Source organism: Eumetopias jubatus, unplaced genomic scaffold (assembly GCF_037043125.1).
Source record: "Eumetopias jubatus isolate StellerSeaLion01/CBP00866 unplaced genomic scaffold, mEumJub1_p1.0 scaffold_9, whole genome shotgun sequence".
Taxonomy (NCBI): domain Eukaryota; kingdom Metazoa; phylum Chordata; class Mammalia; order Carnivora; family Otariidae; genus Eumetopias; species Eumetopias jubatus.
In genome coordinates, this window is record NW_028274815.1 from 73,063,945 (window position 1) to 73,078,124 (window position 14,180).

General features: G+C 57.3%; 1 protein-coding gene across 1 annotated transcript in view; it reads right to left on the reverse strand.

Annotated features, from left to right (window-relative positions):
• Window positions 1–14,180, reverse strand: part of TTC7A (tetratricopeptide repeat domain 7A) — a 114,395-nt gene that overhangs the window by 13,681 nt on the left and 86,534 nt on the right. Inside the window, exons 16-18 of the mRNA XM_028103929.2 lie at window positions 11,310–11,426; window positions 7,707–7,804; window positions 6,060–6,194 (exon numbers count right to left, since the gene is read on the reverse strand). Coding sequence (XP_027959730.1) covers window positions 6,060–6,194; window positions 7,707–7,804; window positions 11,310–11,426 — 350 coding nt within the window. The remainder of the gene's footprint in view (window positions 1–6,059; window positions 6,195–7,706; window positions 7,805–11,309; window positions 11,427–14,180) is intronic.

Consider the following 14,180-nt stretch of genomic DNA (forward strand, 5'->3'; position numbering starts at 1 on the left):
CCCCCATGATCAGGCCAGAGAGAAATGCAGGCTCTTGTCCCCGTAGACAGCCTGAGCGGCACAGTCCCAAGGCAGAAAGCACGGGAAGGTGAGGCCAGGAAGGGTGGGCTTCGAGCCAGGGCCTTGCAGGGAGGGCTGGCCCGCGCTCAGGGGTTTGTCTAGCTCGGCCTAGGCTCTCCTCTGCTCTGCTGTTGTGTTTCCTTCTGGAGATGCTGCTTGGGGCTCAGAGCAGGCTGCCTTCATAACGGAGGGTCCAGTGTGCAACTATTAAGTCCTGACCATGTGCCTGGCCCTCCCAGGAGAAAGAGTGGAGGTGGGGAGAGGTGGGACAGCTGAGCAACCAAACTGCAGTGAGCCAAGGCAATGGAGTGACAGGTGCCAATTCTGAAAGCTCCGGGCATTCCCAAGGGGTCAGGTCAGCTGTGCTGGTGTGGTCAGGGAAGTCTTCCTGGAGGAGGCAACATTTGAGCTGGGGCCTGAAGGTGCAGGGGCAGCTGGACTGACAGAGAGAAGGGAGGCTGTGCCAACCCAGAGGGCTGGGCTCCACCGTGACCGAACTCCCCAGGGTCACTGGAGGCGAGGGGAGAAGCAGAAGGAAGTGTGTGGTGTGAGTGTTGGGGTAGGGAGCCCGCTTCGTCTACCACCAGGAGCTCAGCTCAGGGGCTAGGCCCTCCACTCCCCCTGGCCCTTGCCCAGCAGGTCTGCCCCAGCTCTGGCCCACCTGCCGGCCTGGTCCTGCCATGGCTCATTAAGCTGTTTACAACTTGCCGGCCTGTCTTCTGAGTCTCTGTCTCTGGAGGCTGTTTCTGGTCTCTCCCTTGGGGACCCCTCACAGTGCCTTCATATCAACAGATTTCAATTACAGGGATCCCCACCTCCCTCTTTCCTCGGGGCCCTGGGCCTTGTTGGTCTGGCCACACACCAGAGAACATGCCCGGAAAAATAGGTAGGGCTGCTTTGGTCTGATGGACTTCATTACCAGTTAGGCAGGAAACCAGATGACACAGAACAGAGCCAGAGAAGTGAGGTCTCTTGAGGGCTCCTGGCCGCCTTGCACAGTCCCGGGCATGCTCAACCTCCAGGGCGGGGCCTCTGACCTGCAGCTGGGCCCACAGGTCTGGGGGCTGCAGTTGCACCCCTTCTTCCTAGCCTCACCATCCCTGGGCAATTGTTTTACCAAACATGGTGCTCCACAGACAGCCAGCCACGGCTACAGCAGGAGCCCTGCGTGTGGCACCGTGCCTGTCCACTGCCCCAATTTCTAGACCTCCCAGTCTTCACTGCTGGGGCCCCCAGGTACCCACCCATCCCGGCCTCCTCTGCGGCCAGGCCTGGAGGCCTGCTCCCTGTTACTGGACTTTGCTTGAATTCTCACAGCCCGGGCCACCACCCCGGCAAACAGACCTTGCCGTCCCCAGTGTCGAGGGCCCCACTCCCATCCCCTCAGCGCCTTCTCTCTCCCTCCATCCCGATTTTCCCACTTCTCTCAACTTCCCGTCTGCCTACCCGTGACCTCCCCTCCTGCCTCTGTGTCTCAGCTTTTCTCCCTCTTCCGTCCATCCCTCTCCACCCGCCCCCCTCTGCGCTTCTCTCGGCAAGCTCCAAATGGAAAACATCTGTTCCCTGGAGCTTTGCAACAGTCCCTTTTATTATTTTTTTTCTGAGGCATCCTGATCTAACCCTGCACCTAGAGCCGGTTCCAGTCTTTCTGCCAGAGCCAAGCCCCACCCCACCCCCAGGTTGGGGGATGAACTCCCTCTTCACGGGCTATTTGCACACCCTCTGGGCAGGGAGGGCCTGGCCCCGGGGGGGGGGGGGGGGGCTCCTCCTGAGCTGAGGGGCAGGATGAGGGAGGGCCCAGGGGCAGGTCTACCGTCTTTCAGGGGCCTCCCCACGTGAGAGCTGCTTCCTAGAGACCCTCCATGAGACCTCAGAAGGGAGGGGCACCCAGGCTAAAGGCAGAGCCACCTCAGGGAGAAGCTCAGGAAAGAAGTTAAGGTTAGGCCCTTAGCTAGCCCTGAACCCCAGAGGGTATCACCAAAACTGCCCCCTAAAGGACACAAGCGTCCTCCCCATGGAGCAGACCTTCAGGACATACGGACACCCAGAAGAAAGGAGAAGGAAGAGAGGCAGACAAGGAAGGAGTGCGAGAGGCGGCCAGGGAACCGAGAGAGTAACAGAGGATCAGAAGGTCTAAAGGCATTCTGCAGGGGGTCTGAGACCCCCCCCCACCCTAGGGACCCAGAGAGGGGCCCGATTTTCCCCAGGTCACAAGGGAGTCCAGGCTGCAGGGCCCGGGCTCGCGACTTCCTGTCCCCGAGTGCTCCCCTCAGTGACTTGGCAGCTGGGCGGAGGGGGTGCCGGCAGAGGAGGGAAGAAGAAAAAGCCAGAGCAAGGGAAGAGGGGACGTGGGAAGAAGGCACAGAAGGCAGGAGGGAGAAGGGTGGGGAGTTGGGACAGAGGGCAGCGTGAGGAACGATAAAGAAAGGGATGAGAGGCGAGCGAACGAAGCACAAAAGGAGCGCGCAGGACCGCGGGGAAGGCAAAGCTTCTCCCTTGACTGTAGTCTTTTATTTTTTTTTCTTTTGGAGGGGGGAGGGGGAGAGGGGGAGAGAGAGAGAGAGAGAGAGAGAGAGAGAGAGAGAGGGAGAAGGGGTGGGGGAAGGGCAGAGGGAGAGGGAGAGAGAGAATCTCAAGCAGGCTCCCTGCCCAGGCTGAGCTGACACGGGGCTCAGTCTCACAACCCTGAGGATCAGGACCTGAGCCGAAATCAAGAGTCGGACACTTTAATGTCTGACTGAGCCACACAGGCGCCCCTCCCTTGACTGTAATTTTATAATGAAGATGATCTTTAGACACAGCCCTGGCCACCCCACCTCAGTTCCCCCGTCTGCCCAGCTCACAGCTGGGGCAGCTTTTACCTACCTGTGCCCAGGGCCTCCTGAGGATTGTCCCCACAGGTGGTCCCCATTCTGAGATGCCTTGGGCAAAGGTGCCTATCTTACAGGCTCTCTGGGCACAGATTCAGCCTGGGCCAGAGGGTGTCCTGGCTCTTGCTTGATGCATCTGTTTAGCAGTTGGAGCTCTGTGCCCCGTGCCTAGATACTGTGAATCTGCCATTTGGGAGCTGAGACTCAGGCCAGCTTCCCCTGAGTGAAAGCCCATGGCCGCCTAGGAGTCCCCTGGTCCTCCAGGGAGGGGAACCCTTCCCTACATCCATCTCCCTCCCCCCAGCACACTGTTAGCTCCCAGAGACACGAGCTGCAGTGAGAGAGGGAGGTGGGCCATCTTGCTCTTCCGAAAGGCACCTCTCAACACGCAGGATGTGGGGGCATCTATGAGGCCTCATGCCTCTCCCGCTGTCACACAGACCCGCTGTCAAAGAGGCAACATTCCCCGAACGCATCTCTCAAGGGGAAGCCCCCTGTGATGCCTGTCACATCTGACTGGAATGCGCAGAGGCCTGGAGAGGACAGGGAGGAGAAGAGTTGGGAGAGGAAGGGTACCATTTCCCAAACCAAGGGGGGGTCACTGATGGAGCCCCAACAGCCCGGGGTGTAATTTATCCTGAACACAAGCTGGGAGACCAGCCCCTTCCAAAATGAAAAAGGAGGATGTTCTTCCTTCCTGCACATTTGCTGCAGCTGCTGGAATCATTAGGCGGGGTGGATGGGGGTGGGGATGCTGGTGACGGTACTCGCAGCCTGGGTCAGACTGGGGGTGAGGTTAGGGAGAAATTTTTGCCTCGGTGATTTGGTCCTGGCAGCCCTTCATTCGGTAAGTGCTCGGCACATGCTTGCTGCTGATGCTGACCGCTTATGGTGTGCAGACTGCTCCGGAACCCTCCCATGCTCGGAAGGGACAACCTGGGACACTTTCTTACTTCCCTTTCTGGCTGTGGTGGCTGGCCCTCAGTCTCTTCTCCCTTTCTCCGATAATGACAGAGCCCCTGATTTTTCATGAGGCATACGGACAACCAGGACAGTGACATTTCCCAGAGTCCTTTGCCGCCAGGTGTGGTCATGTGACTAAGTTCTGGCCAATGGATCATGACGGGGACTGATGTATGCAAATTTCAACATATGTCCTTACAGAGGGGGGTGTCCCCTTCTCCCACTCTCCCTGGTTATGCCTTGGAAGGTGAACGTGATGAGGAGCCATGATGGGTCACAGGGGTGAGAGTGACACTCCATGGAGAACAGAAGCAACAAAATGGAAAGAACCTGGGTTCCTGGACCAGGGGAGCAGAGCTGTCATCCCAGTCAAGGGTGCCATCTCTGAACTGTTTCAAAAGGACAACAAAGTGTCTACCTTGCAGAAGTCACTGCCATTTTGGATCAGTCACACACACCCAAACCTGTCTCCTAATGCCACACCGCCCAACCCTCACCTGGCACCACATTCAAAGCATTCAGATTTTGTTCTCAGAGTTCTCTGGGGGCTGAATATCTAGGATAATGTCCGGAGAACAAAGGCTAATGTGCAAATTACTGAAGGGCATGTTTATACTGATAATTCCCAAGCCTGATTACAAGCTTCATGAAGGCCGTGAGTTAACCATCCCTGGAGTTACCAGAACATACTAGCACCCTGAGCATAAAGCTGCATACCTGAGCAATGGAAAGCAGGCTTGTGAAATGCAAACATGTGTTCATTTGCTGATGGTAGTAGACAACATGCATCAGTAAAATTAAGGCCTTGCTAGCTCCAGAGTAGGCAACGCACAACTCCAGGATCTGATCACCGCGTTACTGATACACATGGTGAAGGCCCAGTGTGGGTACAGCCTTCTATCCCAGGCACATGGAGGGGGCTGGGGCTCCAGTGTGCACCTTGGGAGCCGTGCTGGTTCCATGTGTTAGAAGAAGGGGGCTCTTTGCCTAAGGGGAGGCCTTGTTTTGTATCCCTCTGGCGTTTCAATATTCCTCTCGCTACTTAGGATGCAACAAGCTGGCTGGGGAGCAGGGCCCTCACACATCCCTAGCCTCCTGAGGGACCCTGATATGCTAACTGGGACAATGTTTGCATTATTAAAATGCTTCCCTGTTTAGCCTGTGCATCCTGATCCAATTTCTGCCCCCAGATTCAGAACCTCTGGTGGTGGTCGGGTGGGGGGGGGGGGAGTACTGCATGCTAATGGGGCCATATGTGAAATCCAGGCAGCAGGAAGCCTCAGATCCTCAGTGAACCACTTTCAGCCTCTGACTTGCAGTGTCCGCTCGGCTCAGTAACTTTCTACCTGCAGTCTCTTCTGCGTCTCCCCTGGGGGGCTGTAGGCGCCAGCCCCTGGGGAGAGATGGGCACCCATCAGGGTAACAAGAAAACAGGGGAGGGGTTTCACTGAGCACCTACTATGTGCCCCACACGGCACTGACCGCTTTACTCACGATCAGGACGGGCCGTAGGGGGCTGGCATTAGAACCCAGCCCTGTGTGATCCTGAAGCTGCCTGCATCCCCAGCAGTAACTGACCCTCACATTCCACGGTGCTAAAGGTGCCAGTTACCTATCAAGAGGGACTGTCGCCTGAACAGCCCCCTCAGTGTTACCAGCCCTCCGCCATCGCTGAACTACACCACCAGACCTCCCCTCTTCTCTAGCCATTCTGTGAGCTCTCTGGGGCTTGGGCTAGTTTTACTAACTAGTTTTACTCGGGAGAGGCTGGGCAAGAAGGACGGACAGGGCCTGTCTTTGAGACTAAGAAGGCTATCCAACTGTGTGGTCTTTCCTCAAATCTGCTTACATTTGTATTTGCTGCCAGAGAGCCTCCCTACAGGTAGGTAGGCAGGCAGGCCCTGTCGCCCTGTCGCCCTGTCCCCATGCGGTGGAGAAGGAAACCCACAGCCAGACAGATGAAGCGACTCTTCTTGGGCCAAGCAAAGAAGAAAGAGGTGGAACGAGAGCTCCAGGTTCCTGATCCCCAGGCCTTTCCGTGAGTACTGCAGTCTATGCAGGCCTTGTCAGGGGTCTTCATAGCCCCACACCACCCTCCTCCAGGGCAGGTCACAGCTCTGAGAGCCCTGCAGGCAGGTGGCTGTCACTGGGGCCGGGCAAACTCACCAGCCTGGAGCCAGATCTGTTCCAGCGTGGTCCACAGCTGCATGGGACCCTGCTTCAGGATGGAGCTGGGCACAGTCAGCTCTGACATGGCCTCCTCTAGCCGGGAGGCTGCGATGGATGATGCCCGCCGAGAGCCTGCAGAGCAAGAGGGGAGGCGGCTGAGCAGTCGCAAACCAGCTCGTGGACGCACTTCCCAGGGCCCTCCTTTGTACCCTCAGCCACGGCTGGGATGAGGAGCTTAGGAGGGGCAGCCAGGCAGCAAGCCCACTCCTAGGAGTCTATCACTGAAGAAGACAGTCCTAAATGTTGGCAAAGGTGCCTGGAGTACTGAAAACAGAAATGACCCGAATATCCAACAAGGGGAGTGATTCAAAATACGTGCGGGTATCATCATCCAAGACCCCGCAGCCATCACACTAATGGCGCAGAAATACGGAGATGGACGCAGAAGGATGCTCACGGCACACAGGTGAAAAAAAAAAGCAAGCTGGAAAATGGTACGATCACATTTTTCTAAGAAAGAAATAGGGGCCTGGGAAAAAGGTCTGAAAGGCCATTATTAAGGTCTGGGTGGTGAGACTGGAGGATTTTTCTCTTCTCCCTTCTCTTTGCTTTGTTTTCACAGGTGCATATTATTATTTCTTCCATAGGAAGTTCCCTTTTGAGGCTGCGCTGTGCTAAATCCTTGGGTAGCAGCGGCTCGGGCCGGACCCTGTGTGCTGTGGAGAACCTCCCCCGTGGCAGTTCTGGGTGACTCGGGTCCTGCTCAGGATATATAAGCCATGGACATTTATGCTTCACGTGCAGGTGAAACGTGAGCACTTTTTTTCCTCTCTCTCTCTCAGGGGCAATAAAGGCTCCAATCAACTCAGGAGACCTTGGGGCACACCACGGATGGTTTCAGTTTCTGAGCCAGGTGCATGTGGAGCCCTACTCATTTGTTCATGGTTTGTCCCCCCTTCTCTGCGAGGGTGCCATGCCCTCCTTCACCATTCCCTCTTTGGAGTCAGCAGCTCCACAGTTAGCCCAGTGCCCTTCGGATGTGCCTGGAAGTCAGGTGCGGGGCTAGTCATGGGCAATCAGCTCCATCAGGGACGACAAAGGTGCAACCTGGCTCATGTCCACAGAAGTGGACAGAATAAGCAATGCCACCAAATACAACTCCCTCACCCTCCGTTCCTGTGACTAGTTCTTCTTTCTGTGCCTTTGCTGTTCTGCTTTCATCAGTCCTCATTTGAAAGAGTCCACTCTGGGCTTAGAGTTGTAAACTGACGCTCAGCTCATTCCTTTCTAATTGACTCTGTCTACTAAGGACACTTCAGTGGTAGACCCTTAGCCTAAAGGGAGACCGTTTCTGGGCTCTACAGCTGTTCCTCCACCCTGGCTCTCCTCTCTGCACCGCCCTCCCCCCCGCCCCCGCTTGCCTGCTTCAGCTGCTCACTTCCCACCCCAGAGCCAGGACGGGTGGGAAGGTGCCAGACAGGTGCCCAATGGCAGCTCCTTAGCTCCTCAGCACTAGGCTCTGGGGCTGCCCCTGGCTGGGAGCGGGGTGGGTTTGGCCAGGCCAGGCAGATGCCACTCTCCCCGTTCGTGCTCAGGCTGGGACAGTGGACCCACATGGACAGCTGCCCATGGGCACGTTCTTACCAGAGTCTGCGTCATGGGCATCAGGCAGAGTCAGGTGCATGCCGCTCTGCTTCTTCAGGGTGACGCCCTCGCCGAGGCTCCCATCCTTTTCCAGGCCTCTGAAAGGCAAGGGAAGGCCAGGCCCCGATGAGGTGGAGGGCTGGCAGGGAGAATAAGGGAGCCTTATGCCAGGCAGCCTCCGGAGCTGAGAGTTTAGGCCTGGGAACTGAGTCAAAGCTGGGACCAGTAGGAAGGATGGAGACCATCAGAGTGGCAGAACAGATCAGAACTCAGGCTTGGGGTTCTAGAATCTGGCTCACTCTGGCAGCTACAATGACATGCTGTGAATCCCCAGCATGTGTACACACACACACACACACACACACACACACACACACACACACACACACACACACACACACACACACACACCTGCCACTGTGTGCCCGGGGGGTCATCAGTCTCCCTGCTATTCCTTAATGCCACCACATTTCATCCCCACAGCTTACATTTGCTCATGCTGCTGCCGCCAAGAATGTTCTTGCTATTCTTCTGGTCCACCCAAAACCCTCCATCCTTTACAACTCAGCCCAGTGCCCTTCACCCATCCAGACAGCCTCCGGTGGCTCCAGGACCCCTCATGGGTGCCTCCTCCCTTGCCCTCCATCAGCATGCAGCCAGCAGCACGTGGGTTAGAAACTCTCCCTCCTCTGAAGTGTGTGATGCTAGAAGCTCCCCCAGGCCAACAGGAGGTTTCTGCTACCTTTTGCTGCCCTCACAATGTCTAGCAGAGTGCCAGGCACAGTGCTGGCACCAAGGTCTGGCTCCCAAGGAAAACTTGGCCTTCACGGGCCACCAGAAATGCCCCCAGCCCACCCCCCAGGGAAGGAAGCCCCAGATGCCACTCTGCCTCAGGCCACCAGGGTGGCCCCAGAAGAGCCGGCGGCGGGGGGGGGGTGGGCGGCTGGGGTGGCAGATAAACAAGCATGGTAATCTCCCCAGGTCCTCGAGGCTCCCACACTGCTAGAGAGGTTCCTCTTTTCTCAGACTGGGAGGTGGGGCAGCCTCCAGCTCAGAAAGGCAGCACAGCCCCAAGCCACCCCTGCCCACTTCTGGGGTCGCCCTTGAACCTAACTGGGGAAGCTTAGAGAAGGCCAAAGTGGAAATGGCAGGAGAGAAGGCAAGCCCAGCCTGGGGCCAGAGGCTTCTTCCCTTCACCGGGGTGCCCAGACGATGGTTCCCACCAAGAATGCCAGGGCCCCGTCCTTGCCCATTTAAACTCGGGCTCCCACTGGCTTGGGCTGGGGCCTGCGGGTGCACGGCCATCATGCAGACATGAGAGGAAACCTTCTACAAAACACAGTGGGCCCAGGCTGGTGCCTTTCCTCCCCACCCTCCTCCACTCCCGGGAGGCACCAGAGTGCAGTGCCGAGGAGCCAGAGACGCGGGCCACCCCTCCTCGGCTGTGTGACCATCAGCAAAGCTACTGAGCCAGCCATTGTAAAGCCTTAGTTTTCTCATCTTGTTACTGTGTGCAGTAATCCACAGGGGAGGTCGGTCTAACGAGTTTCCGCGAGGAGTACCGGAGGGAGGTGGGACAGCTGCTTGTCCCACCGGCCCTCCCGGCCCCCGACAGGGACACCCCTAGGGCTCCGGAAACAGCCCATCTCAGGGATCTTTTGCCACTTGAGTCTGGGCCAACGTACAGCATCGCTCCTGCCCTGAAGAACCCGGTGGCCAGGTGCGGAGGAGAATCCATGATGAGCCCTTAGAAAGACCTAGTTCAAGAGGGTTGAGCTGAAGCGTCAGAGGCGGGGTGACTGCAGGCTCCGCGAAGGCAGGCATCTGAGCAGGGCCAAGGGGGTGTGGGCTGGCCTGGGTGGAGCAGAGGAAGGCCCGCGGGTGGGGGTGGGCGGAATGGCAGGCCAGACCTTCAGGCTGTGGATTCTGGCCTCTGTCCTCAGCTGCCCCAAACCAGATTTCACAAGTCCTAGTTTCTGCTCTGTGGCTCCAGGTTCAGAAAGCAAGCCCCCCATTCTGGGGAAAGCCAAGAGGATATAGCATCCCGCCCTCTGATCCTAGCAATTTGACTCCAGATAGCTGGCCCAGCGGAGCCCTACCCCGCCCTGGGTGGGGAGCTATGGGAGGTTCCCCAAAAGAGGTGCCTATGGAACCCAGGAGGAGCTCCACTGGGCCTTCATATCAGAGATGAGTGTGTGGGTGGTGACTTAAAATGACCCCAGCGTGAACCTACAGCCCCAGCCCCTGCGAGAACAGATCTGCTGCCTGAACGGGAGGCACAGGGCGGGGGCCCACATGCCGGGAGACAGGGCCACAGCTCAGAGGGGCCCTGCCAAGACCACCTGGATGAGCAGGCAACCCGCCATCCAGCCAAGGGGAAGTCCCTGCCACCTCCAAGGACCAGCTCCTCTCCGTAAGGGGAGCCAGACTGTGGACCTGCCCGAGTGGCTGCAGCCAGTGAGCGGCTGAGCAAGGAGCATCTCAGGGCAGGTCCCCCTCACACCAGAGTCTGGGCCTCACCCCGACATCACCCAGCGGCCAGACAGCTCCCCATTCCCTTTCTGAAAAGTCCCAGAGCCTCCTTCCAGCAGCTTCCACTCACTGGGTCCTGCTCTGCCCTGGAATCTCCCAGGCCTTTCAAAGGCCTTCAAAGAGAGGCAGACCCTACTTTGCCCAAGGGTTTTAACCCCGTTGGATTACCCTGGGGCCTCCTCTGTAAATTTCACCATTAGAGAGGCATGCCTCTGGGGACTGTGAAAGCCTTCTGGGCTCCCAGGGTCCTGTGAAAATGCAAACACATCTACCAGAGGGGGTCTTCTGGGAGATGACACAGTTAGCAATTTCAGGGAAGGGGAGGGGGTGAGCACCAGGCGAGCAGGACGATGCGGTGCACCTGCCTGGCACAAGGCTCTTTTCTGCTTTGGGCTACAGTGTCCAAGGGGATTTGAGCAAAGACTTTCAGCAGCTTCAACTGGGCAAGAATGCCTGGTCTGGCCCAGGAAAAACCTGGAGCCCAGGTTGGGGACTGTGGTGGGAGACAGGATGCATGGAGACGGTGGGTGAGTCGGGGGTGGGGTGAGGAGGTGGGGCAGGCCCTTCAGGAACTCAGCTTCCTCCTCCTCTTCTAGCTTCCAAATGAAGCCAGGAAGCAGCACCGGGCTCAGGAGGGCTGGCACTCAGGGACCCAGGTTCAAGCCCCAGCACGACCATTTACCAGGTGAGTGACTCTGGCAAATTCTAGAAGGTCTCAGACTCTTAGTTTCCCTCCTGGGCTGAAAGTAAAGTCTGACAGCGTTTTAAGATACGAGCGGCCATCCCAGTGCCTGGCCCAGATGCTCAATAATGACTTCCTTCTTACTCCTCTGAACTTCCGCTTCCTGAGCAGGGTCCTTCTGTCCTCACAGAGGATTGTCAAAAGGTTAAAATTAGCCTACGGATGTAAAAGGCCCCAGAAGCAGCAAGTAGCACACTCTGATTCAAATACCGTCACCAGCCCCAGGCATCATGGCCATTCGGCTGTGGGCTGTTGCCTGGGCAGCCACCACCCGCCAGTGCCGTCATCCACCCCCTGGGCAATCCCCGGGGATGACGACAGCCACTCACCCCATCTGGGAGAAGCTGTACAGGGTCTGCCACAGCCGCAGCATTTGTCTGCAGGTCACGAGGGCTTCCTCTGGGCCTTTCAGTACCTGCTCCAGCTTCACCTTGGTGAACATCAGGCTGCGGGGCGGGACAGTGGCAGTTAGCATGAGCCTGGCTTTCCTCCCAGGTTAGGACGCCAAGGGATTCTGCCCCACCATTCTGCCAGTCCCCCTCAACCACTTGGCCTCCCGTCGTAGACCCTCCTGCCCCAGCCTCTGAAGCACTGTCAAGTGTGGCTACGAGTCTTGCTTTGTTGGTTCTTCCTTCCCACACCCACAGCATGCACTGTCCTCAATGAATATGTAGCCATCCTTGTATTTCCACACCCCACAGGGCCCCAATGGGCCCTGTATACCAGAGACAGACCCAGAAGGCAACTCTTAATCGAGGCAAGAAGCTAAGCAAGGAACTGGCAAAGAAATGTCCCCTAAAGGGCAGCACACAGTAAGTGCTCAATTAACATCTCCTCAGTTGAACTGCAGACTGTTTCCTGACCCTGGATACATGAGGACAGTCAATTCTTTATCAAAGAATTCTTCACTGGATTTCCAAAAATGGCCAGCTCCCCTTATATGTGCAATAGGATTAAAGCGCCACCAGATCCTATCTGGTCACCATTTAGAACACAGTCACTCCGCAAAGGGAGAGAGCAACCTCACAGTCTCTTTTAACTAGAAAACTGGGAGTCCTCTGAGGTCAGGATGGTGTGGGATGTGGGGATGTGGCCCTGATGGGGGCTGGGAGGAGAGGGAAGGGGCCGGCCCCACCAGAAGGCAGGACCACAGGAGGGGGGCCGACTACTTCCTCCCTCTGCCTTGGACACAGCAGAGACCATCAGAACACTGCTCATCAGAACCAGGGTGGGGGGCCTGGGCATTCTGCCGTGCCAGGTTTTGGCCCTTCAGTTGTTGGGGAGTACTGGGGTCCCAGGGGAGGGAGGGTCAATGCAGCTGGAGACACTCAGGAAATTCAAGGCAGTGGCAGTTTACTAACGGCTATGAAAGTCCTGCATTCTTTATACCGTGGGTCCTGCCAGGCGCACTGATGCACACCAGCTGCCTGGGCAGCAGTGAACTTGGCTGAGCCACTGAGGCCCAAACAAGGCTGTGACTCCGGTTCTCACCGGGTGGTGAGCAGTGAGGCCTTTTCATCCTGGCATCGCTGTTGGACAAACGCACGTGACTGCAGGCCCTGTACTTGATCGCTGCCTGGTGGTTCTGCTGGCCCATGTGAGGTTGGCACACAGGCCCTCGCAGAGGCTGAGTCCTGCATCCACACAGCACGCATCCTGTGATCCGAGGCTGCAGGCACCGTACGGGGAGGCCAGCCTCCGACTGCGAGCTTTCCCCTCTGACCTTCTCCCTCACTCGGAGCCCCGCCCGCCAGCCTCACCTCTCCATGTTCATGCCCCCTCAAGTCTGACCTTAAAGTCCACCTTCCCAGACGCTCAGGATGCCTTGTGCCCTTCTTAAAACATCTCCTAATGAATCGCCCAGCTGGCCTACAAAGTCCCAAGGGTAGAAAGCATGGTCCTCACAGCGTGGAATGCATGGGCCTGGGCAGGAATGTGGTCTCTGCATCTTGGTGGGCAGCTGCTGGGGAACACGGGCCCTGCCATCCCTACTCTCCCCTCCTGGATTCTCGAAGGGTCCCAACACCCTGTAAGTATTAGGAGCCTCTGCTTTAGGAATTTGGAGTAGAAGACACAATTTCAGCCTTCAAGGTAACCACAGGTGCTAAAAATGACAAAAGTGCCCAGATAATCAGGTACAGATCATCAGGTGGTAATCAGGTGGATCAGATTCAGTGCAGGGAAGGTAGAGATAAGGGATCTTGCTGGGGCTGGTGTGTGATGAAAAGGAGGGTGGGGTGGGGCAGGGTTGGGAGTTGGGGGAGAGAGGTGAAGAGTTGGGAAGTGGGGGGAACCAGACACTGGAGCAGCTGCTGATGAGTGAAAACCCCTTCCTGCAGACATGGGGAACATCCAGGCTCAAGTCAAGTCAAGAACATCTAGGCAGGGCCACTCAGGGCTGGGCTAGGCTGCTTCCTGGGACAGTTCCCCGGGCAGCCCAGCCCGGAAGCACTCCCCTAGCACCCCATCTCCCCCGACATGCCTCCTCTTCAGCTCCTCTCTGCTAGGCCCCTTCCCCCTCCGGCTCCCGGCTCCCTGCATCCCAGAGAGCCAGCATGAGCGGCAGACCGACCACACCATGCGCCTAGAACAGAAGTGGCTGCAAGCTGAGCTGGCAGACAGTGACTTCTACCAACACAGGCTGTTATCCTCGCGGCTGCTGACATTCCATTAGCGTGAGTGACCCAGCATGGAATTTCTCAACCAAACCACATCCTTTCTGGGCTGGGGCAAGCGCTCCAACAGGCAGTCACCCTCTGGTCGCATCCTGGATCTGGGAGGCTCCAGATTAGCTCCTGAGATTTCCTTAGTCTCACAGCTGAGCACGCCCAAGAGGGATCTTCCTCAATAAAGAAACCTGCCCGGACTGTCCATGACATCAATCCAAATGCTTTTGTGCAGCGACCTTCCATTCCTGCCACTCCCCCCCATGCCCTTGGGTGCCCGGGTGCTGCTCATATGGGTATTAGCAGCAACCTGAACTGGGGGACAGGCTCCTGGACTCATCTGTGCCCTGCTGCACATCATCGCCCTTGCTGGGGACACACCCTTCCCCTCCAGCTTCCAGCCAGCTCCTAAGCAGGGGTCACCCTCGGACTTTCTGTATGTCCCCATGGGGGCTGTGCACACACCCCTCCAGGATACTCTTCACTCTGTTGGACTTGGTCATCTGCACACCTGCTGGCATGCCTCTAATTCAC